Source organism: Ctenopharyngodon idella, chromosome 16 (genome assembly GCF_019924925.1).
Source record: "Ctenopharyngodon idella isolate HZGC_01 chromosome 16, HZGC01, whole genome shotgun sequence".
Lineage (NCBI taxonomy): Eukaryota > Metazoa > Chordata > Actinopteri > Cypriniformes > Xenocyprididae > Ctenopharyngodon > Ctenopharyngodon idella.
In genome coordinates this window covers 23,361,826-23,387,268 of record NC_067235.1, presented here as the reverse complement: position 1 = coordinate 23,387,268, position 25,443 = coordinate 23,361,826, and the positions used below count along the sequence as shown (strand labels likewise).

At 36.6% G+C, this 25,443-nt stretch overlaps 2 protein-coding genes across 6 annotated transcripts in view; one reads left to right on the top strand and one right to left on the bottom strand.

Moving 5' to 3' along the window:
* hapln2 (hyaluronan and proteoglycan link protein 2) overlaps nucleotides 1–4,165 on the top strand; it is a 7,956-nt gene extending 3,791 nt beyond the window's left edge. The window contains exons 5-7 of one of the 2 annotated variants that reach the window (XM_051866279.1): nucleotides 226–408; nucleotides 1,203–1,476; nucleotides 4,025–4,165. In XM_051866279.1, the coding sequence (XP_051722239.1) occupies nucleotides 226–408; nucleotides 1,203–1,476; nucleotides 4,025–4,037 (470 nt within the window). In that variant the 3' untranslated portion in view covers nucleotides 4,038–4,165. Of the gene's footprint in view, nucleotides 1–225; nucleotides 409–1,202; nucleotides 1,481–4,024 lie in introns of those variants that run through there. The other variant, XM_051866280.1, reaches the window with a different exon arrangement.
* Nucleotides 1,895–25,443, bottom strand: bcan (brevican). 4 transcript variants are annotated; one of them, XM_051866277.1, is made up of 15 exons: nucleotides 25,292–25,443; nucleotides 24,978–25,178; nucleotides 14,973–15,061; nucleotides 14,056–14,433; nucleotides 13,390–13,564; nucleotides 12,142–12,269; nucleotides 11,689–11,982; nucleotides 9,305–10,306; nucleotides 8,063–9,049; nucleotides 6,848–6,955; nucleotides 6,609–6,767; nucleotides 4,044–4,126; nucleotides 3,661–3,805; nucleotides 3,400–3,585; nucleotides 1,895–3,301 (listed from the first exon to the last, which is right to left on the bottom strand). In XM_051866277.1, exons 2-15 carry the CDS (start codon nucleotides 24,980–24,982, stop codon nucleotides 3,174–3,176), a joined length of 3,867 nt encoding a protein of 1,288 aa, XP_051722237.1. In that variant the 5' UTR covers nucleotides 24,983–25,178; nucleotides 25,292–25,443; the 3' UTR covers nucleotides 1,895–3,173. The 4 variants fall into 4 exon arrangements, with proteins under 4 accessions (XP_051722237.1, XP_051722238.1, XP_051722235.1 ...); XM_051866278.1 differs by lacking the exon at nucleotides 25,292–25,443 and having other exon boundaries at nucleotides 24,978–25,183; XM_051866275.1 differs by lacking the exons at nucleotides 24,978–25,178; nucleotides 25,292–25,443 and adding an exon at nucleotides 15,145–15,269.

Genomic DNA, 25,443 nt, shown 5'->3' with positions numbered 1-25,443 from the left:
ACCCAAAACCTAAACTTAACACCTACCTTATTATCTATTAATAAGCAGTAATTAGGAATTTATTGGGGCAAAAGTCAAAGTTAATAGTTAGTTAATAGTGAGAATTGGACCCTAATCTAAAGCGTGACTGAATATTCATTTCTGGGTGAATTATCCCTTTAAGTTGACTGGTATGTGTTTGGTGCTTACACTGTACCTGTGTCCATGTATGATCTAATTTTTCAGCCTGGACTGAAGGGTTGGACTGGTGCAATGCTGGATGGCTGAGTGACGGAACTGTCAATTACCCAGTCCTGCACCCACGGCCGGCTTGTGGAGGGGAACTTCTATCAGGCATCCGAAGTTATGGGCCTCGTCACAAAACACGGGACCACTATGATGCTTTCTGCTTCACCTCTACCACTAAGGGTCAGTGAATGTGAATTCTGCTGTGATTAGAATTAGAATGGGATTCAGATGATAAAAATTATTTCACATATTGACATATTATGAAAACAGAGTAATGTTAGGATGAGGTTTTCCCACATACTGTACATTAAAATCTTTATACACTACACTAGTGTTTTTTAAAGAAGTTATTATGCAAGGATGTATTAAATTGATAAAAAGTGACAGTAAATACATTTATAATGTTACAAAAGATTTCTAATGTCTTTTAAACTTACGGTCTGGTTTCATCAAAGAATCCTGAAAAAAAAATGCATCATTGTTTTCACTGTTTACATTTTTTTAAGTATTACTGACCCCAAACCTTTGAACATATCATTTTTTTCAACATCTGTGTGTCTAGATCTGTGATCCTTTCCTGAAACAATAATTGTTACAGTATACAGCTAAATTGAATCTGCTTGAAGACGTCTCAGATTTATAGGAGAGATCTTCCCTACTAAACTCTTTCTGTTTAAAACAAAAGGCCATTAGAAACAATTGCCGTTTGTTTTCCCAATACACAATAAAAGAGACACACCCGATCAGATCTGTTGTTTTTGTCTTTAGGAGAGACAAACAGTCTGCTACTCTGTAGAATGACATTTGAGTTTTCACTATGCCCACATGAGACTGATTCATTTAGAAAGAGTTCAGTTTGTTGTGCAGATCACAACTGTTCACTAAACTTATACATACAGGGTTATTATTTCTATTTTCCTCTTATAAATGCAAATTTAAAAAAAAAAAAAAAACTTACTTTTTTTCTTTTCCAGGCTCTGTTTTCTTCATTCCAGGGCAGTTGAATTTTGTCGAAGCTGAACACGCCTGCAGACAGGAGGGTGCCGGTCTAGCGAGGACTGGTCAGATCTACTCATCTTGGAAGTTTCAGCAGCTGGACCATTGCGATGGAGGCTGGCTGCAGGATGGTAGTGTACGATTCCCCATCATTAACCCAAGGGAGCGCTGTGGAGGGATTGCAGAACCAGGGGTTCGGAGCTTTGGGTATCCCAGCAAAAGTTTGCGGCTTTATGGGGCTTATTGCTACAGGTAACTGCTCCAGATTTTGCTACCAGGTAAATTTTTGCTACAGGCTGTTTGCACTTATATGGCACACTAGCCTAAAGGAGAAGTCCCTAAAGAGGTGCAGAACATATCCTTCATTTGTATAGAACATATGGGCACCGCTAGAGGCTCTCTGGAGTGTAGAGCTACAGGAAAGGAAATGTAGGAGCTATACACTTAGCATTCTGGGTTACAGCTAGCCCTGGGTTATATCACTTCCAAATTAAGTGTGGAAAGACACAGAAAGTCTTTAATCCTGCTTGTATAGCTGCTAGCTTGAAATGCAACTCTTTAGCTCCGACTAAAGCTGTGCAGTATATTTCAGTTGCAACAGGCATTAAATATATATCACCTAAATGTTATATTGTGTAGCACCATATAGCCTACTGGATGGTACTCATGGTTGGATTTTTATTTGTTTATTTATTTTAGCAGTCAATGAACAAGTGAGATTGCAAGATATGAGAATAAAATTACCAACAAAAACATGAAATCTGTATTTACTAGGCTTGTTTTTTTGTTTTTTTTTGTAACAGTCCTAATGTGCTATTTCTAAATTACATACACATGCACAGTGTTTCTGAACTACGACAAACAGTAACCTCAAATCAAATTCACTTAACATAATGTCCCACAAATTTCACAATTACTAATGATGCTAGTTAGAATATTTACCAAGAAAGCGTTTTAAATTCTTAATCAATAAAAAACAAGAAAATTCATAAACACATTTCCTATTGTAATAACTTTTTTTATTGTGATTGATCTGACTGTTTGGAATGTAATTCATTCAGTTTCTAGAGTGATGAAATATGCCCTGGTTTCAGGCCATCAAAAACTAAAATATGTTTTTGTTAGTGATGCATCTCTAAAACAAATAATGATAGCAGTCTACTGAAAATGGCCATCCTCCAGAGTACAATACAGACCTGAAAAACTGAGCACCAAGTCGCAGAATGACCATATTTAGACTCAACGTGGGTCTTGAAATCACAAACATTTGTGGATTGCATATCTACCCTGCTTTATAAAGCTTTGCTGACCCACAACTTTATTTTTTAGAAAAAGTTGACAATTTTATGTATTTCATTCAATTATTCTAAAACCAACAACACAAATAAGACTATTTCTGTTGGGTCACTGTTTGTCTATGAGTTCTTGAACTGAATGCTTAAGAATGTATAAGTAATGCTACAGGGCAACAACGTAAAACAAAGTGATTCAGACCAGCTGATGTTAGACAGCATTTTTTCATAGGTTTATCTTATAATTTATTAAAAAAACAAACAAAAAGAAATGGGTGCCTGGTCCAACACTTATAAGCTTTGTTTGGATGTTGCTTTTTATCAAGTGTGCTTTTATCTTAGAATTACAAAATGTAATTCAGTGTCATGGTCTACACAGAGAAAAATGGAGAAGAAAACAGCTGAGAGAGAGAGAGAAAAAAAACGTTAATGACTCTTAAGTCCTATTTAAGTATCCAGTTATAGATGTTTGCCGTACTTAAACTGTTATCCGATTTTACCATTTAAAAAAAAGTTAAGTGGGACCAATTTCTTTATACAACATTGAACTTTGTAGAGTTGATCAATGGATGCCTTAAAGGAGGATAAAAGAAGGGATGACATAATAAACAGAAGAATGAAAGAAATTATGAAATGCTACTAAGCAGTGTGCTTGTTTCAAAAGTTCCATTTTATATCCAAATATTCAGGTGTTGTTGTTTTTGTTGTTGTATCTTCTATGATTATTTCCATGTTCTGACCTGTGGGCCATGTGACCAGTTCTCCATTTGAGTACGCAGGTCCCACTGTGAGCAAAATACATGAAATAAACTCTCAAAATGGCTCAATCATTTAGTTAGATGCTTAGGCATGTATAATATAATATAATAAAAACTATTTTCACCTGGTGTACAAGTCATCTTAGGTTCCTCCCACTGTCCATTGCCCTGACATGTAATGACAGGGTTCTGTCTCTGGATGAAGCCTGGCTCACAGTGGTAGCGCACCTGTGAATTCGCCCTGTACTTTAGTTGACGACGTCCAAACATCTTAGCGTGCCGCACAAGAGGGGGCTGACCACAAAACGCTGCTAAAGAGAAACAAACTATGATGAACTTTTGCTCTGTCTGGGCCAAAGCGCCCCTGCAGAAGGTTATGTACTCACCAATGCCCTTCTTGCAGGTGTAGGAAAGCTGGTAGTTGCAAGGAATATCACTCCAACGGCCATCATCGTACCACACCATGACAACACAATCCTCCCCTGACAGGAAGTAGCTGTCTGGTTGTCCACGATACCAGTTCTCATACAGCTGCCAGAGAGAGAAAGAGAGAGGAAAACTAATATATATATATATATATAATATATATATATATTTATAATATATATAAATAAATAAAATAAAATAAAATAAAATATTGGAACTTGCAGTTCCAATCTGGAAAACCCAGCTTTAGGGCATGTAATATATAACTGTTATATATTATGTAATATATAAATGTTTTGTCATGTTTTTTTTTTTTTTTTGCAGAGATCCAAAGTAGGCTCACCAGAGGGTTCCCATCTGACCAACGGAAATCTCCCTCGATGGTCTTATCATTGAGACCCGTCCACTGATACTCCCTGTATTTATCTAAGGAAAGAGAAAAGCACAGAAATGCTAAATAACCAGCATACACTGTCAGTAAGACACAACATAAACTCCAGTTCCAGTTTAACACCCGGATGCATCATATATGATGGAAATGCACAGGCTCTGTTAACACAACCCTCATTCAATCACATGAATAAGGTGACACGTTCAAAGCCCTTCAAAGTTTAGATGATTGTATAGAAATGCAGAACAAAATGCTGGGCCCCTCAATGTTATGTCAACAAACTTGGTCCTTTATGAATTCCTTTATGTACTGTAAGCTAAACTGCTTCAGTAGCTTGACACACCTCTTTTTGACTCTTCATTTAAAGGGTTAGTTCACACAAAAATGAAAATTCTGTCAATAATTATTCACCCTCATGTCGTTCCACACCCGTAAGACCTTCGTTCATCTTCAGAACAGAAATTAAGATATTTTTGATAAAATCTGATGGCTCAGTGAGGACAGAAAGATAATTAACACTTTCAAATGCCCAGAAAGGTACTAAAGACATATTTAAAACAGTTCATGTGAGTACAGTGGTTCAACCTTAATGTTATGAAGCAACGAGAATACTTTTTGTGCGCCAAATAAAACCAAAATAACGACTTTATTCAACAATATCTAGTGATGGGCGATTTCAAAACACTGCTTCGTGAAGCTTCGAAGCTTTACGAATCTTTTTTTTTCAAATCAGTGGTTCAAATCAAAGTCACGCCCCCCAGTGGTGAACCATTGAAATTTCAAAACACTTATGACATAAAGCCTCTTTACTGAAATCACGTGACTTTGGCAGTTTGATACAAGCTCTGAACCACTGATTCGAAACAAAAGATTCATAAAGCTTCGAAACTTCATGAAGCAGTGTTTTGAAATTGCCCATCACTAGATATTGTTGAATAAAGTTGTTATTTAGTTTTTTGGTGCACAAAAAGTATTCTCGTCGCTTCATAACATTAAGGTTGAACCACTGTAGTTAATTGTCTTGCTGGCAATGGAGGCCTCACTGAGCCATTGGATTTTATCAAAAATATCTTAATTTGTGTTCCGAAGATGAACGAAGGTCTTAAGGGTGTGGAATGACATGAGGGTGAGTTAGTGCTGGGCGATAAAACGATAACGATATGTATCGCGATAGACACGTGATCGATATCAATAAAAAATGTGTTCGATAAAACGTTCGATATTTTTTATTCTTCGTCGGAAGAAAACAGAGGTTGCGAAGCAAGTTTGGTTGCATTAACAAAGGCACTCGCTTTCTGGTAACCTAGCAACGTAGGGAGTGACACGCTAACAGCCAATCATGTAACAGTATCTTTTTGGTTGCGCCATATCGTTGTCTCGTGCTGGTCTGCTGGATTCCTCTTCAGTAACCGGCGACTGATAAGCAGAAAATGAGTGCCGCAGCGAGCGAGGAAATTGTAAATAAAAGAGGAAAAGTCAGCTCGCCAGTATGGCAGTTTTTTGGATATTTTAAGTCTGACCGTAGTCAGACCAATGTCGTCTGCAAATTATGCAAGACCGTCGTCCCCGCCAAGACTGGTAATACCACGAACTTGATGTACCACCTTAGCCGTGCTCACCCTTTGGAGCACAGCCGTATTCAACCAGCAACATCTGTAGCTGCAACACCGCGCAACATTTTAATTATTTGAGTTTTCCATGGTTGTTGACATTTCTGTCTTAATAACTGAGGGGATTATGATCAGAGGAAGGTTAAGTTTAAAATAAAAATGTTTAAATGTAATATATTTTTCTCCTGGTCCTTATTTTAAATGGGTCATAAAAAATACCAATAATTATCGATATCGACCGATATGAAACACTGATATCGTGATACAGTTTTCAGCCATATCGCCCAGCCCTAGGGTGAGTACTTAATGACAGAATTTTCATTTTTGTGTGAACTAACCCTTTAAGCAATATCACTCGAGCAAAAGTGCTGCTTCAGTGGTTCAAGGAAGAAACTGCTTTTATATAACAGTTCAATGAACAAGAAGTTAGTACTGAGTAGGCTAACTTATATTTTAGAGACAATATTGGCATTTACTTTGTTCATTTTTGCTCTTCGCCAATGAAAACAGCTCTAAATGCAGCAAAAGCAGATTTAATCAGTGCACGTCTCTGAATAAACACACTGTAATGTTTCATTCCTGAATAAATCTGTGTTTTTGAACAAATTGGTCGAACGAATGATGATTCACTGATCACTCACTTTTGTGCCACCTACTGGCAGAAAGAGTTACTGAAAAATCAACACCACTTGTGAAGACTGACATCCTGTCTGGAATGTGCACACAAGTAGCAGTATATTCCTACAATTATTCAAATTCTACAACCTGAAAATGACACTTGGTTGAACACATTCCATTGGGTTCAAATCAGGTTCCATCAAGTTTAAATTTTTAACATCATATGATAAGTCAAACTGATACGATCAACAGGAAGGGGCCACCTCTGCAAACAGCTGTTCAGACGTACCATTGATAAACCCCTGTTCCTCAGGTGACATAACAGAGACCAGGTGACCTCCGCACAGGCGACAGTGCTGCTCTGCCACCTCCCATTTCTGCCGTTTGGTGAAATGCTTATAACAGAACCCTTGGAACTTTTCCCAGCCTGGTTCACAGTGCTCTAGATCTTTTTTTGGGAGAGAGAGGACAACATTAAGCGGTCTAATCTAAGGAAGTTGGTTAATTTGAGGCATGCAGGTAACTCACCTGTCTCGCAGAAGTCTCCTCCATAGGTGGGTAGACAAAGACACCTACGACCTGCTCCATTGTCTACACAAGTCCCTCCATTTTTGCAAGGGTTCTCCAAACATGCATCTGAAGGGCAATTCAAATGTTTTTATAGCTGACTAATAAAATATTGTACATAAGTGAAGGATGTAAAATCAAGTATGATTATAACCACAAGGTGGTGCTACTATGCAGTAAATGCCATATTGATAGTATAGCCATGGCACACAACTTGTGGACCACACCTCAAAGAACATGATTCCTGATTGGTGCTGTTAATCTCTAACTAAAACATGCCATAGTAGCAACTGGATCCATTGCCTTTCCATTCTGATTGTTCTGTTATCAGTTTCTAGTCATCATGGCCCCACTAAACCAAACTCCTCCTTCATGCACCACAGAAACTATTTGTTGTGATGGGGGTTAAACACTGATAAATTATCTCTATCTGTCTGCACTGTAGTCTTTGATAGACATGCTAATCAGATGTTAGAGATTTAGTGCATGTCAGTTATCAAGATTCCAGGTATTTTAAAGAGATGTAGGGGTGAATTCAGGGTGATTGGGTCACTTTTTGCCATTGAAATGACTTGGAAAAAGTGTCCCAATCACCGTTTCTGCCAATGTTTGTATGGAAACAGCGCCCCCTTTGGAGATATTAACCAATACAGGGTGCTATCACTCCCAGCTGGTTTAAGGCAGTGTTATGAACCATAACAGTTATTTGTTATTTAGAAAAAAATTAAAACTATATTAAAATTGTTATTTGAATTGTTAATTGAAATAAAGTTGAAATAAGATAAAATATAAATATAAGATGAAAAACCTAAACTTAAATAAATACATCAACGCAAATTAGAAATGATGCTTTGGCAAATAACTACAATAAGGTGTAGTACTTAAATGATTAAAACAGAAATAAAAATACATAAATATCTTTTTTTTCTTTAAAAAAAAAAAAAAAAACGGCAAAAGCACATAACAAAATGACTAAAATAAGTATATAAATAACATTAAAATAACACTTTTAAGCAGCCTAGTTTAATATTTTATCATCAAATAAAATTAAAATACTTTTAGGCAATTTTTTTCTCTTCAAATGACCACATTTTAGGAAAGTTTTCTTTGTTTTCCTCATGGTAAATGAATGGAGAACTATAAAAGATATTTTTGACAGTAGTACAATGTGTTTACCTGTCCTAACCAGCACTCTCTGTGTAGTTCTGGCAGGTAGAGTGGCAGACTCAGGTGTGGTTTTGACATGATTCTCATCTTCAGTATTGTTTTTGTTAGTCATAAGTTCATAATCATTATCATCATCATCATCATCATCATCATCTTCACTACCAGCTGTAGTAGTGGATGGTTTTTGGGTTTGCTCCATCTGCTCAATGACGGGTGCATTGGTGGAGTCAGATTCACTGAAGGCTTTGATGTCATGTGTGGTAAGTGCAGCTTCCCCACTGAATTCAACATCTGCTCTTAACTCTCCTGGGTTTGTGGAAGAGGACACAGATTGCCAGATAGGACTTTGAGTCCCATGAGGAAGAAATGTAACCTCCAGACTTGTCGTGGGTCCCACAGTGCTGTCCTGATTATCGTCATTATCACTATTGGTTTCATTATGCTCCTGCATATCTGTCAGGTTAGAGGGAGTGATGGTGGCCACTTTTGAGTATGGATGCTTAGTAACTGAAGACCAGTTTCCTGGAGGTTCTCCTTCTCCGGAGGACTCATCCTCATCACTGCCTTCAACGTTGAAAGTTATAGTAGAATTATTAAGCTCAGTGGATGTGGTGATTAGGTATTTAGGTGCTCCTCCAAGCCCTTCCTGCTCCACCTTCTCCAGTTCTTCTTCCACAATCCCAAGGCCAGGTGGAGTGGTGCTTTCAGGGAGGACTCCTTCCATTTCCAGTGGAGAACTGATTTCTACTTGTGCAGGCCCATGTGTGGTTGATGTGCCCAGCAGATGAGGCATAGGGGTGGTCAACAGTGTGACTGGCAGGACATCATCTTGATCGCCAGAACCTTCAGACGATTCGGTTTCATTCAGTGTTGTGCTCACAGTCGAATAATTGCTGACATCATCAACTGCACCAAGAGACACGGGAACAGTCCCAGCTGAAGTCTTCTCAACATTGTGATGGTCTGCAGAACTGTTTTCATGTATGGGTTTTAAAGCTGACAGTGAACAAAATCAAAGAATTTTAATGGTATTTATATCCATGATCAGTCCATCCATCCAAACATCCATCCACCCACCCATCCATCCAAATTCAATTCATTTTTTTTTAAATTGAACAATTTTAAAGGCATTCTCAATTCAGTTCTGAATGTCACACAACCCTGATTTCGGTATATGTGTGGATATTAAAAAGCACACAAAAATATTATTTGCTGATACACTGTATGAATATATTGTTTCTTTTTACTTACTTGGACTAATATTGTTCAGATGTGTTAATGAGAAGCTCTCTGTCATAGTCTCAGTTGTCGATGCTCCATATGCCTCTGATATATGTGAGGTGACCAGACGTTCTGACTTTTCTGTGGATAACAAGGTCAAATCCTCACCGGAACCCTCCGACCAATCTTTAATGCTGGATGTTCTTACTGAGGTGGACTGAGTTGTGTGTGTTGAAAGACCTCGGTCTTCTTCTGACTCTGGAGCTTCTGTGATATTTCCTGCAATTTTCTCCACTGTAGCACCTTCAGGAAGGTATGTTGAGAGACCCAACTGGACTGAAGTATTGTACGTTGTGGTGTCATTGCTTGAGTCATATTCCAATGTAGTGCCCTCAGTAGTCATAGAGATCTCACTAGTCACATGATCTTCATCCTCATCCTCCAGGCTAGTGTCAGGCATGGGTTGGAAGTGTTTGGACCCATTTATCTCCTTTGGTTGAGGCGACGGTGCCTCTGTTGTCTCAGGCCGAGCCTCTATAGGTGGGATGAAGTCAATGGGCTCTCCTAGCTCTAAGTTGGTATCTGGCATTGGTTGGTAGTGTCTATGATTGCTGCTCTTAACACCATCAATTGATGAAGCTTTTATATCTGGTTCTCCTTCTTGCATGAAATTATTGTGTTTTGGATCCATGTAAATCTCTGGAACAGACTGAACTTTTTGCCTGGTGACCTCAGTGGACTCAAGATATCTGTCTGTGCTGGCTGGGGTGGTGAGGTCTCTTCTGGTGCTAGCAGTGACATCTTCTTGAGAGTTTGGGGTGTGGTTGTGTTCCTCAGGTTCTGAAGTAGTCTGCGTGCTGTAAATGGAGAACGACTCAACAGCCCCCTGAGCTTCATTTTCTGACTCTTGAGTGACCTGATCCATGCTGTACTCCTCTTGGGGATCTGCTAAAGTCACAATATGCTGCTCGGTGTCCTCTGGCTCTGTTGCCATATAATTTATAGGTGGGACTGTCTGAGACTTGCTGTTAGCTGCAGAAGAAGAGTAGAATAGATACATTTATCTAAGCTTTATGATTGTATGGGATTGATAGTTTAGGTCAGGGTTTTTTCAACTTTTTGATGTCAAGAACTGCTAAACATAATGATATCATTGTGAGGGACTCCCTTCCTAAAATATAAAAGCAGTTGTATATTTTCATTTATATAAAAAAAATCCATTCATACTGTGTGAGAAATATATTAAATGTGACAACAAAATTAAATAATTGTTTAAAATGTTAAATAGTTAGTTTTTACATGGTCATTGTAATAGTAAATTGTTAAAATATTATTGGGAAAACATTACTTTTATTCTTTTCTTCACAAATTTTAAAAAGTATGATAATTATAAAAAATTAATCTCATGATTTCTGACCAGTCTTTAGAAAGCAGAATAAATTTAGAGAATGTAAAAAAAGGAAGTTAAACATATTTCATGAATAACTTAAAGGGATAGTTCACCCCAAAATTAAAATTATCTCATAATTTACTCACACTCAAGCCATCCTAGGTGTAATATGACTTTCTTCTTTCAGCCAAATACAGTCGGAGTTCCATTAAAAAAAATCCTGGCTCTTCCAAGCTTCCAAGCTTTGGTGCTCCTGATTTTGAAGTCCAAAAAAACACATCCATCCATCATAAAAGTAATCTATACGGCTCCAGGGGGTTAATAAAGTCCTTCTGAAGCGTCCTTCTATAATCCATAATTATAACTTTATAAACTGTAATCACTAGCTTCAGGTAAAGACCGTACGTAGGTCTAGTTCTGGCAGAAGGGTGACCTCTAATGCCTCCGATGCATGACGTATTGACGAATGCGGAAGCGCAGAGTATAAAGCAAAACACCGGAGGAGCTTGAGTTTGTTGCCCAGCCCTATTTGTTTGAACCGCGAGAGGCGTCTACTCTCACCTAAGTTTATGCTTCTCCTACATCCTACGTCATATGCCAGACTGTCTTGTGACCGCGCGGACGGACGTTACCGGAAGCTAGTAATTACAGTTTATGAAGTTATAATTATGGATACTTTCTTACAAAAATGCATCGCTTCACTTCAGAAGGCCTTTATTAACCCCCTGGAGCCATATGGATTACTTTTATGATGGATGGATGCGCTTTTTTGGGCTTAAAAAAAAAAATGGCACCATTCACTTCCATAATAAAACTTGGAAGAGGCAAGAAATCTTTAAATATAACTCAGAAGAAGACAGTCATATACAGCTGGTTTGAGGGTGAGCAAATTATGGGATAATTTTTGGGTGAACTAACTCTTCAAGTGTACAGCCCTAAAAATGCATTTTTTTTCCTCTCAATTTTTTTACAGACCCTCTAGCACCCCCTGGGGGTTCCAGATTCAAACCCATCTGTCAAATACCTCTGAAACAGTAGGCATCATGGCGAGTGTTTGGTTCCGGGAATCCCGTTTGATTGCTAAAACGATAAACTGTCTTGACACCAGGTTCAGAGCCCCCACACCGTTCACGAGGGGTCACAATGGGGTAGCGAACACTTCCATCAGCAAGCCAGCCAGGACTGCAGTGATTCAGACCATCATTCCATGCGGCATACAGCTGGCCAGTGGTGGCTAGCTGAGCTCCCTGCTGCTCACAGTATGTCTTAGCTTCTGACAAGCTAAAGCGCTGTGGGGTTGACCCATGAAAAACCTCCCCTAAAAACAGTTACATCAATAAATAAACAACTAATTTTTGCTTTCACATCGTAAATAGGGTGCATTCTTTATATATGGACTGCTTGCTAATATTAAAAGCTAATTTGGAGCACATTGTTTGCAAAAGTGAATATTAGTAATGTTTTGGGAGTGGTTTACCATGAATGTTCTCCACATAGCAATACACGTCAAAGAGTTCATCATTATCCATCAAGCCATAGTTTCGAACGCCTGGTAATCCATCCATGTCTCCAAAACAGCCTTCACGGGGCATTTGGATTGGGTATCTAAGAAGGCATTGCATAAAAACATTTTAATTGGCCTTAAAGATACATGTATTTTTGTTATTAGTCAAAACCATCTAAGCTTAATCTTGTTAACAAATATAATTTCATTATTTTTATCTTAAACACTGTGGTAGGACAATGTTGCACTGGTTAGTCCAGTGTGAAATTCAATAGATTGCAACAGTGTCTGCCTACTTTTTCACCAGCCTTGGTTCCAGAATTATTTTCCCTAATCATTTTTCCTATAAAGAATTTTTTTTGCCTTCATGTAAGCTATGAGCCAAAACAATCAGCTACAAGGTGAATAACAACATTACAAACTTTGATTTGTAAAAATAAATTGGGTAACACTTTGGTATGGGGAACACATGTTCACTATTTACTACGACTTTTGCCTCAATAAACTCTTAATTTACTGCTTATTAATAGTTAGTAAGTTTGTTGTAACGTTTAAGTTTAGGTATGGGGTAGGATTTAGGGATGTAGAATAAGGCATTAATATGTGCTTTAGAAGTACTAATAAACAGCCAATATGCAAGCTAATAAGCAACTAGTTAAAAGTGAGAATTGTTCCCCATACTAAAGTGTTACCAGTTTTTTTTTTTTTTTTCCGTCATTCACAGTGCATCATGGGAGTGGGCAGACCTAAAGACTTCTTTTTCTGCAATTTGCTTGTAGTGAATCTCTGATTGGTAGAGATTTCTTTGCAGAATTATGTGTGAATAATATAGTTTTTCACCAGGAGTTCTGCTATTAAACAATTATTTAAAAAACAAGTTGAAATATTGTAGGTTGATTGTTTTAACATAACATGAGCATATACCATAGCATTATACAGCCTCGCTGTTTGCAGGTCTGTCCTGAAAGGTTTTTTTATGTTATTGTTTACATCAATTCCCCTATGAAGAAAATGAATGAGACTGACTTTTGTTGCACACTATTTGTCCAGAAATCTATTCCAAATATTAAATGTCAAAAATGTTTTATCGACTGAGATTTTGTTGATTTACGTGTGAATAGACAAATTGCTAGTCCCTGGAAACTTGTCTGCATCACATCTAGTCCAAACATACACCTCCCAGGATGGCATATTTGGTTATTTGATGTGTCTGTCACTCACCTAACAGAGCGATCTGAAAGCCAGCCAGCGTCACACTGCTCATAGCCGCTGTGGTACGCAGCCAGCAGCTGCTCTGGAGAAGCAATCTGAGCTCCAATGTCCTTGCACGCATCTTTGGCCTCATCAAAAGTGAAGGCATAGCGACTTGAGGTGTGGCGGTAGAGAAAAACAACACCTAAGAACACACAGCATATTAGTGCTCCCATATATCACAGCTTTTGAGCTGGTATGTTGCCATTTTCTAGTGTGGAAAACATCTGTCTTATTAAAACATTGCATTTGAAGAAAACAGCCACCATATTTTATTAGCTGTATAAAAATATTACGCAGCACAAGTGTTTTCAACATTGCTAATAAGAAATGTTTCTTAAACATCAAATCAGTATATAAGAATGATTTCTGAAGGATCATGTGACACTGAAGACTGGAGTAATGATGCTGAAAATCACAGGAATGAAATTACATATGAAAACATTAAAATAGAAAAGTTATTTTAAATTGTAAAAATATTTCACAATATTATTGTTGTATGTAATTAAGCAGGAATTTCTATCACAATCTTATGAACTACTTGGGTTCAAAACACTATGATTATCATCGTGACTATACTGTATGTGGCAAAATCTAAAGTTTTGTCACATACAGAGACTTTAAAATAATAATCACCTTTTACTTTGACTTGGGCCTGGTCGTGAGCATCCTCCAAGCCATGCTGGACTTCACAGCGGTAGAAGCCTGTGTCATTGTGTATCAGCCCATCCAGTCTGAGGGTAAGATCAGCTGAAGAGGCAGCATAATTCAGCAGTGAAGCCCTGCCTTTATACAACTCACTCACCTTTACCCGCTCACCACGGGCCACTAAGATTTCTGTCTCTCTGTTTGATGAAAGAAAGCTCCATTTGACTCGTGGTTGGGTCAGTGCAGCATGCCGACCCAAAGATGGGGTCCGGGAGAGACTCACCATGCAGGGCAGAGTCAAGGAGCCCCCCAAAATGGCAGACACTGGCCTATCAGGAATGGCCACTTGTAAGAATGTGGTCTCATCTGAGAAAAAGACATGAATGATTGAGATACTAATGAACTGGCAGTTTAATCCTGGCTTAGGCTTGAACTGAATTGGATTTCCATATTCAGTATTTAAAGCTTAGGTCCCACTTTATATGATGTGCCTTTAACTACTAACATTTAAATTTATCATTTGATACATCTTAAATAATTACATCTATAATACACTTTTTACCCTTCCCTTACCCCACCCCTTAACCCACCCTTAAACCTGACAGCATCACAAAAACTTTACCCATATCCCACCTCAATAGCAACAAAAGAGTTTTGCAATACATGAACACAACAAGTATGTTGTACCAAACATTTTTTTGATGCAAGTACATAGTAGTTAAAGACACCTAATATAAAGTGGGACCAAAGCTTATAATTTTACTGTGCATTTACAGGCTTTGCATTGCTGGAAAGCAATAAAAGTGCAATAACACACTCTGTAATTGGAATCTAGTTTGAGTGACCTTTACTGTTATTTATCATTAATCATATCCTGTGTCTTGAACGGTAGAGGTGAGACAAACCTGCTGCAGGACTGAGGACGACCGAAGATGACAAGACAAAGAGGCAGATGGTACGCAGCAGTATATGCAGGAACATCGCTGATCTGAGACTGAACAGAGAGAGAGAGAGACGGTAAATAGAAACAAAGTCAAAGAACAGCATTATAAAAGTCAAATGGGAACTGTGACATACCACAACATAAGGTCTTTGTGTTTAAATGAAAGAAGCAAACATTTATTTCCAGTACAGCCATTTAGCTAATTTATGTCATCGAATTTAACTTCATTCTGTTCCAGTGTAAGTTCATGGATATTCATAGGGGAAAATGACACACTGTCTTGTGTGAGAAAGTGAGAAAATGAGACAGAGGGAAAGTTCTTTGTGCCTCTGCTGTTGCCAGATTGTGTGAATTCACATTCTGAATTCCTGAGCCTCTGAACATCAGACTGTTTGACTGCAAAATTTTAATAGCTATTTTAATAGCATTAAGTGACTAAATTAAGTGATTTAATATGTTCAATTAAGGAAAAACTTTTTAGGACAAGGGACCTCAGCAAACCCAGGGATCACAAAATAAATAAATAAAAGTAAATAAATAAAAATAAATAAATATAAATAAATAAATATATAAATATATATATATATATATATATAATAAAATTACTATCATTAAGACCATTAACATTATTACATTTAATGCATAATATTAAAAAAAATTCAAATTTATATATATTTAAGAATAATATTAATATGCTCCCTGAACTACTTAAAATCTGCTTTGTGATTACGTAATTACTACCATATTAAATATGTGGTACAAAAAAATTGGCCACATGATTAAAGTTCAAAACTGGCCTTTTCAGAAAAAATAGTTAATAAACATATATAGATATTGGACAGTGTTATCCACATAAACACAAAACACTATCAGGGTAACACACTTTTAAAAAAAACTGAATTATAATACAATTATAGGAATTTTCCCATGAGAATATAATTAGGTTATATAAGGGAAAACCAATTAACAAATACTTAAAATGTTTAAAAAAATTTTTTATATTTTTAATAATCTCCTCCACAAATCCCCCTTTGTAGACGTCTGGTTAAAAACTCTGGTTTTAAAGACATGATCCTGAATAGAACAAAACAGAAAGGCTTGCCTGCAGTTCTAATTTTCACTGCAGACCCACAGCATAGTCTTTAGAGGGTGTGTTTATTCTTTAAACAAGGAAACTTTGCAAACTTATAATTTGTGTTGAATAACAATTTTATTTGTTTTATTTAGCTTTATGTGTGGCTTTACATTTTCACAAGCCTTTCTGGATCAGAGGTTACTCGAGAGCTTGCTGGACAGAGGATTTGGCAACCCTGTGCTATGTCCAGCTGGCATGATTCAGATCTTTGGAGTCTTTGGGAGCTCTTGTATGTGCTCAGAATTCTGACGAGTCACCAAACAGACTAACTATCCTTCTCTAGACATGAGCATCTCTTGACCAGTACATCCATCTCCGCTAATGTCATCTTTATGCACCTGTCTCTGTGCAGCCCTTAAACTACACACAGAGCACAATATAGACTGTGTTTAGCTAAACGGCCCAGTGAAAGGGAATGTTTTTAGCAGCTAGATGGTTTCTAAGTGAGACAGGCCGAAATAAATAAATAAAAGACCACCTGCTAGATCTACTGAAATACTGTTTGTAAAGACCGAATGAATTGAATAGTCATGCCTCAAAGAGTGAGCCAGAAAAGCAAGTAGACATAACAGTGGTCCAGTGATTCTAACCAATTTTAAATATCTCAGTGACCATATCCAAATATCCAAGTAAGTTCTAGCAACACTACATAAGCATTTTTTTATATTTTCATGTAGGACTCCAGGCACCATTTAAATAAAGTGGAAGGTAATGAGTTGATTACATCAGTTTTACATGATAACATATCATTGACTTTAAGTTATTTTAACAACAGGATGTTTACGGTGATGTCTGTGCAAAATAAGGGGTCATTTAAGTAACTAATTGTTACTCTTCTCTGCTTACATGAAATCTTTTACAACCAACCAGATGTGAAATTACAGACTACATCCCTAAAGAAAGACCCTCATCTCTGATGTGTAATGTTATCTAATAGAGCGCAGGCTGATGTTGAGGAAATTTACTGATGCAATGTGAGTTTTAATCAATGAGACCAACATGGAAGTGCAATGAAAAAGGAGTTTATGTCTTCTGAACAATTCATCTGTGCACTACTCCTCTGGGTTTGGACACATGAACAGCAAATTCGTTCCTTGTGGACTTATTTGAAACAAAAATAAAAAAATTATAGAAAATAAAATTTAAAAAGTATATTACAAACTTTTCAGCTGTGCTGCCATTCTGCATCACAAGAAAATTGGATGCAAGAGAAGAGAAGAAGTTCAACATTCTTACTTCAGCAATAAAAATTAAAGAAAAATAAACACAAATGTGATGCTTATCTAAAGTAAATTTTGCTTATTAGTATGGTTGAATTGGATCATCAAAGGTCAGCAGCAAAGACATTGGTTACTAAAGTGAGATTAAATACATAAAGTATACTTGTGCTAAAAAAGAAACTCATATATGTGACCGTGGACCACAAAACCAGTCATAAGGGTCAAATTTTTGAAATTGAGATTTATACATCTTCTGAAAGCTGAATAAATAAGCTTTTCATTGATGTATGGTTTGTTAGGATAGGACAATATTGGCCGAGATACAACTATTTGAATATCTGGAATCTGAGGGTGCAAAAAAAAAAAAAAAAAATCAAAATATTGAGAAAATCACCTTTAAAGTTGACCAAATGAAGTCCTTAGCAATGCATTTCCACTCACAAAAATACATTTTTGATATATTTACAGTAGGAAATTTACAAAATATCTTCATGGAACATGGATCTTTACTTAATATCCTAATGATTTTTGGCATAAAAGAAAATTTGATCATTTTGACCCATACAATGTATTATTGGATATTGCTACAAATATACCCGTGTGACTTATGACTTATTTTGTGGTCCAGGGTCACATATTTTATTGTAAATTTAAAGGCAATGTGTTACTTGAAAAAAAGTAATCTGATTATGTAACACTGTATGTGTATATATACACATGTACACTGTATGTATATATATATATATATATATATATATATATATATATATACAGAATCCACATTTTAACACAAAAAAAATAAACAGTATGATTTGTGTCTTCTCGAAAGAGCAACAATTCCAAAGCACACTTCCTTGGTGTAACCTTTTTCTCCTGTTTTCAATTTAAAAAAGAAGCTCACCAAAGATATGGCCCATTAAGCTCTCTGATCCAGAGGTCCAACAGAAGTGGTTTACTGTAAGTACAAGACAGGAACTACAAAGCCCAGAAAAAGCTGAATTCAGGGCACAAAAGCCTCAGACGCACCAGAGCAGGAAGTTCTGACGCTATGGTGCATTTTTTAGAGATGTAGAGTAATGGGTACATGGAAACGGTACGCCTGAGAGGGAAAGAGAGAGAGAGATGGATGGAAACTGGCATGAACTGGTTGACCTGAAGTTGGATACATGAATGCATGTTACTGCTAAGAGAAGGAGGAGTGTGTTTGCGCATTCATTGTACCTTCTCTAAAAAAAGCATTGGACTTCAATCTAAACTTTAATCTTTAAACTCTAACAATAAAAGATTAAGTAGAGAAGCACAACATTTTTGTGGCAGTCTTCAGAAAGGAAACACCAAGAACTTTGATGCCGAGAAGACTGAACAAAGCTGCATTGCTGTTTAACTTCAAGTATCGGCAAGTATTTGATCTATGCCTCTGCTTATTTTGGCTCCTGTTGTTCTTGAGAACATTATCAACAGACGCAGCAACATTTCCATAAACCAAAAGTAAATCCAGATTGCAAACATGGAGGACAGGGCCCAGCAACCTCAAGAGTGCTTAGGCAAGCATCTCCACGGATGCCTGCTGTCTGGAATACAAAATGACTTCATTTGAAAAGAAATGGGAAAAGAGATGGTCTATTTCACTTACAGTGATTGTGCAGAGCGTAGAATGAGTTCACAATTCCCTGCTGAAGACTTGGTTTTAGTCTTGGACTAGTTTGCCATATTATGCCCATGCTGGATCTTTTGGATAAACTCTCAGACAAGGGATGGTAAAAGAAAGCAGGCAAACTTTCCCACACACATCGTTCTCTGTGGAATGCTGTTCTCTTTTGCATTTTCCCCATTTTTTCCTTTACTTTTCCATGTGTTGTCTGTCAGCTTGGTCATGGGCAATATACCCTGCTCTTTCTTCTCTCTCAGTGACACACCCACCCTCAAACTCAAGCCCTTTCTAACCTCGCATGACTCTCTGTGACTTCGTCCATCACCCGGGGCAACTAGAACTGTCCTCAGAAACACAGACCGACCGGAACTCGTGCAGAGAGAGACAGAGAGGGTAATTCTCCCAGGCTGCAGAGGTCTGAGGTGTTATTAGCCAAGCAGGCAGTGGTAGATCTGGCTAGCCAAGCACACAGCCATTATCTGAGCTCTGTAAGAATCTGCAGAGAATGGATCTGAATAGTGGACTGAGCCTCACAACTGAGCCAGAAAAAATATAAATAAATAAATAAAGAGAGAACACAAAGTGTATTCACCTTATGCAGCAATGCGGAAGTAAGCAATTTTCTGTGATTGTGTGGGCACTTCCGATTCATTAGCCGCTATAGTAAATAACTGGAAGAATAAAAAAAATGCAGTAAATGGTCAAATAATTTGCGCTACAAACCAGTGTGTTTATGACTAAAATAAAAAATTAAAATAATATGATAACAAATAATGCGATATCAAGCAGCATAACGGAAAGTTTTGGTAGCTAAAATAACTGGAAGCGGATGAGACCAGGAGCCTAAACACAATCAAGTTACAATGGCCGCGCCCGCTCTTACACTGTAAACCCTAACGCTCAAAATAATTAATTGGTTTGAGTAAGGCAAACTCAAATTAAACAAATTAGTTCAATCAAATTAACTTTTATGAGTATTTAGAACTTCTTTTTTTTTTGCGTTCACGAAACTGACACATTTTAAGTAACCTGGATTGCTTCTTTTTTTTTTAGTTGAATGAACTTGTTTCTTTTAATTTAGACAAACTTAAATTTACCTGAAACTGGGCTGAGATTTCTATTTCCCAGCATGCCATGGCACTCGAAAGGGAGAATAAATGCTAAAATTAAGTGTTATATAATTTTTTTTTTGTGCAAGATTAATGTTAAGTGGGGTATTTTAGTAGTGTTTAATACTTTGCTATCCCAATTTACAAGGATTTCTTTTATGTGGGTTTTTTTGGGAGGTTACCATCATGGTGACGAGGGGAGCATGGGCTTAGTTTGAGAACAGGTATTTCATAAATGTTCTATATTGCCGTACTCTTTCAGCAATTGCTAGGCTATGCTAATGTTATCAAAGCATTGTGTTGCCAATTAGCATGTGCTGAATTAGCTAGTTATAGCTAGCTAAATTTTCACTACTAAAAATATAAGTTAAGATGTCGGCGACGATAGCCTTGTAGGCAGCGCGCCGACATATTGCAATCATTGCACGACGGGCGACCCGAGTTCGAGTCCCAGCTCACGGACCTTTCCCGATCCCGTCCCACTTCGCTTTCTGTCTGCTTACTGTCCTATCATAGTTAAGGCAAAAACACCAAAAATAAATCTACATAAGTTAAGATTACATGATAATTTTAAGTTTAATGTATGAATTTTAAGTTAAATTTTAAGTTAGGAGCAATTAAAATGTATGAGTACAAAATTGACATCTGCCAGTTCTGCTTACTTAAACTTTTTTTGAGTTTTGCCAACTTATTCAGGTTTACAGTGTATGTTAAGAATAAGGTAAATATATATATATATATATATATTAATGAATTATGACTGTAAACTGCTACATAGACTTTATAAAAAGGTTAAATTCTCTAATTATCAATAACATATTATTAACAAACATGAATTTTCAATAAACAACAGTATACACTACCATATAAAAGTTTGGGATTGGTAAGATTTTGGTAAGTCTCTTATACTCAACCAAGGCTACATTTATTATATCAAAAATACATTAAACAGTAATAATGTGAATTATTATTACAATTCAAAATAACTTTATTCATGTGATGACAAAGCTGAATTACTCCAGCAGCTATTACTCCGGTGTCACTTAATTGTTCAGAAATCATTCTAATATACAGATTTGGTGCTCAAGAAACATTTCTTATTACTATGAATTTTCTGTGCAATATTTTTGTGAAACCATGATACATTTTTTCAGGATTCTTTGATGAAAAGTTGACAGCCTTTATTTGAAATAGAAATCCTTTGTAACATTATAACATGTCTTTACTGTCACTTTTGATTAATTTAATGCATCTTTGCTGAATAAGGATAAAGAAGGATAAGTATTAATTTCTTTAAATACAGATTTTTTTAACTAAATAATATAATGTAATAAGTTATATAAATACTAATACTAATAAATACTAATACTCACCTTCATGTCGTTCCATTCCTGTAAGACCTTCGTTCATCTTCGGAACACAAATTAAGTTATTTTTGATAAAATCTGTTGGCTTAGTGAGGCCTGCATTGCCAGCAAGACAATTAACACTTTCAACGCCCAGAAAGCTACTAAAGATATATTTAAAACAGTTAATGTGACTACAGTGGTTCAACCTTAATGTTATGAAGCGACGAGAATAGTTTTTGTGCACCAAAAAAACAAATAACTTTATTCAACAATATCTAGTGATGGGCGATTTCAAAACACAGCTTCATGAATTTTCAAAGCTTTACAAAACTTTTGTTTTGAATCAGTGGTTCGGAGCTTGTATCAAACTGCCAAAGTCATGTGATTTCAGTAAACGAGGCTTCGTTACGTCATGAGTGTTTTGAAATTTCAATGGTTCACCACTGGGGGGTGTGACTTTGGCAGTTTGATACGCACTCTGAACCACTGATTTGAAACAAAAGATTCGTAAAGCTTCGAAGCTTCATGAAGCGGTGTTTTGAAATTGCCCATCACTAGATATTGTTGAATAAAGTCACTATTTTGTTTTTTTGGTGCACAAAAAGTATTCTTGTTGCTTCATAACTTTAAGGTTGAACCACTTTAGTCACATGAACTGTTTTAAATATGTCTTTAGTACCTTTCTGGGCATTTGAAAGTGTTAATTGTCTTGCTGGCAATGCAAGCCTCACTGAGCCATCGGATTTTATCAAAAATATCTTAATTTGTGTTCTTTTGTGTAAACCAAAAGACCAAAAGGTCTTACAGGTGTGGAACGACATGAGGGTGAGTAATTAATGACAGAATTTTCATTTTTGGGTGAACTAACCCTTTAAGGGGAAAACGTGACATTAATGTATGAATCAAATTAATAAAGTATGCATCATCAAATATTTTTTTCTGGGACAATCCCATCCTGATTTACTTTCTCAGTGGTTTATCACGAGAGACTCTTTACTCTTCATATTGGGGTGATCAGGACTGGACTTGAGTGCTGTACAGTTAAATTAGGTCAGATGTGTCCTGCAGGGGTTCAGGCGAGTATTTTGGCAATGGTGACTGAAAGAGAGGACACCTAAATAATTTGAGAGTTTATTTTGTTCCATAACAGTTACCAAATATAAGTGAAGGCATACATGTATACATTTGTTCACAATGTCTTTAAAGAAAAGCAACAATGGATAAGATGTGTGGATGCCTCACAGCAGGATGCAAATAGTTTAACTTAATCTGTCAGATGGTATAAAGGATCTTTATCTTATAACTGCATGAAAAACACTCACACATCGACTTACTTCAGCTCTGTTACACCTATTTGAGCGATGAGTTTAGAAACAAGCTGAGCCGCTGTGAAGATGAATGGTTGCTGTGGCACTACAGCCAATAAAGTGCTGTAATTTTACAGCTGAAAACACACTGCAGACATTAACTCTCAATGTCTCAATAGAATAAAGTTGACTCGCATAAGCACGGGAATAACTGCAAATGTAGACCAAACAGGTATTCATGAATCATGTCTCTCATGCTACACTTGGCACCCGGATTTCTGCTTAGCTTGTTCCACAAAGCAAAATCATCCAGCAGGTGTGCTGCAGACATCTCTTTCCCTCTTGCACAACCACCTCTAATATTTGTGATTTTTAGTCTCAGGCACAATATTAAGATCTACTAAAATTTGCTAAAGGGTCGCTAAAATCAGCGCACTGTTATAATGGCATTTAACAAGACTCAATTCAACCTTATATCCAACTGCATTTAAGTAATGTAATACATTACATTACACATTTTATGCAATATAATCTCACTACTTTTTGATTACTTTTAGATTACTTTTGACCTAACTTGTTTATAACATTGAATAGAATAGGATAATATTGCACCATATTGATATAAAATACAAAGAGAAAGAAAATATATTCCATTCACCAACATAAAATGCATTAAACATTACATTATGACAGGGTTTCCCCAAACTGGGGTTCAAGAAGGAACTGCAGGGGGTTTGTGAGTTTAATGAAAAGCTAATAATTTAATAAATGATTAAAATGTAAAAACTTAAATAAATATATTTAAAATAATAAAAATTATAATAAAAATGACAAAAAGACAAAAGCCTTCCATAGAAATACATGTTTAATTGATAATTAAAATAATGAATGTGTTCGTCAGGAGTTGATTACATATGTAATGTTGCAATGTTGAGAAAACACTCCTTAAATGTGAAATGATTTCAATAAATCCAGTGGTCAAATGCTTTGTAGGTCTCAGTTTTCCATGTAATTATATTATAACCACCTGACTAGTGACTGGCCATAGTTGGAAAAATAAATACTATGGTAGTCAATGGGGGGGTAGTCAATACTATGGTAGTCAATTCCTTTGTGTTCAGCAGAACAAAGAAATTCATACAGGTCTGGAACAACTTGAGGGTGAGTAAATGATAACAGAATTTTCATTTTTGGGTGAACTATCCCTTTAATATGTGATCTGATACACAATTTTGTTCATAATTGGGGCTCTTACATTAGCAGTTCTTTTCAGCACTCAGTAATCTGTAAATTATTATCTGCAGAGTTAAATAACTGACTATTTTTGTGCAGTAATTGTATATTTAGGTAATGGAGATAAAAATAAAAAATTACAGATTGACTGTTTGCTAGGGTTGCTGCAAATTCATTTATCTCAACTGCAGGCTCAGTTACTGCTTATGCATAAAAGACATGTATTCACTTAGAAATGTCAAGAGCAGGTGTTGTCACTTTGAAGGCTCAGTCTGTGAAGAGCACTTATGCGCCTTCCAACATTGACAAGCTTTCAAACACATTCTAAACAAATTCTAAAATTAATTCTCACTACAAGCACTCCAGGAATAGATACACTGCCAAATGAAAAGGGCATTACAGCCTGATGCCATAAAAGAGCCTTTTAAGTTTCACACACAAAACTGTAGGCTACTGCATGGTGCTTTATAAAACCCAGATGCAAATAAATTGATCTGAAGAACCAATAATGTAACATCAAGAACTTTTAATCTCCAAAGACCCATTTGTAGCCAAAAATATTCCTAACAAGAAAAAGTTTCATTGAAGAACAATAAAAGTATTCTAAGACATGATTAATCAATTAACAACTACTAAATAAAGTTATATTAAAACAATATTCTGAATGGATACTGCTCTGCATAATAGTCTGTACTAGACTAACTGGTACAGTTAATTCACATGGGCTGATGCAACATGCATATTCAGCATAGTAATCTCCACCATTGCATCTCCTGCTGTGTGCTCAAACTTGAAAATATGCAGGTCAGAGAATGTTCTACATAAGCAAAATTCAGTTACTAATCCTAAAAATTATGCTCAAAAGTCGAAATCCAATAGCCATGAAACCAGTTTTCTAAGTTGCAACTGCTTTTACAGAATCATTATAGGCTAGTCAATTTAAATGCATTTAAAGCCACATACCTCATTCCTAAGGATTCCTCTTGAAAAGCCCCCTTTTAGATGGAGGATTGTACAGTCTAGTCTCATAGAGTGCAAGCTGGAGATGATGGATGCTGTGAGCTCGTCCAGAGGAGGAGAAGAAAGAGAGAGAGAATGACAGAGAGAGGAGGAATAAAGGCGCAGCAAGGATCTCCGATCAACCCACTCTTTTTAACCAACAGGCTAAGTGGGAAGGGACAGAGAAAAAGTTAAAATGTCCTAAATTAGAATGAGAGAGAGAGAGAGAGAGAGAGAGAGAGAGAGAGAGAGAGAGAGAGAGCGCGCTCTTAACTTACACAGCTGAAATGGTCGCTCTGTCCTATTATGGTCCAGTCAATAAAAAATATTTTACGCGCCCTGAAAAGTAAACAAAAAGACTAGTTAACGCGCGTAGATACTGTTTCAAAATGACCATGTGACCGAGAACTGATTTGTTACGACCACTAGT

What these genes read in the sequence shown, in the direction of transcription:
- bcan (XM_051866275.1), bottom strand. An exon ending in GGCCCAAGTCAAAGTAAAAG is followed by an intron (nt 13,565 to 14,055) that starts GTGATTATTATT and finishes GTGTGTTCTTAG; the next exon opens with GTGTTGTTTTTCTCTACCGC. An exon ending in GGTCAGATGGGAACCCTCTG is followed by an intron (nt 3,806 to 4,043) that starts GTGAGCCTACTT and finishes TCTCTCTGGCAG; the next exon opens with CTGTATGAGAACTGGTATCG.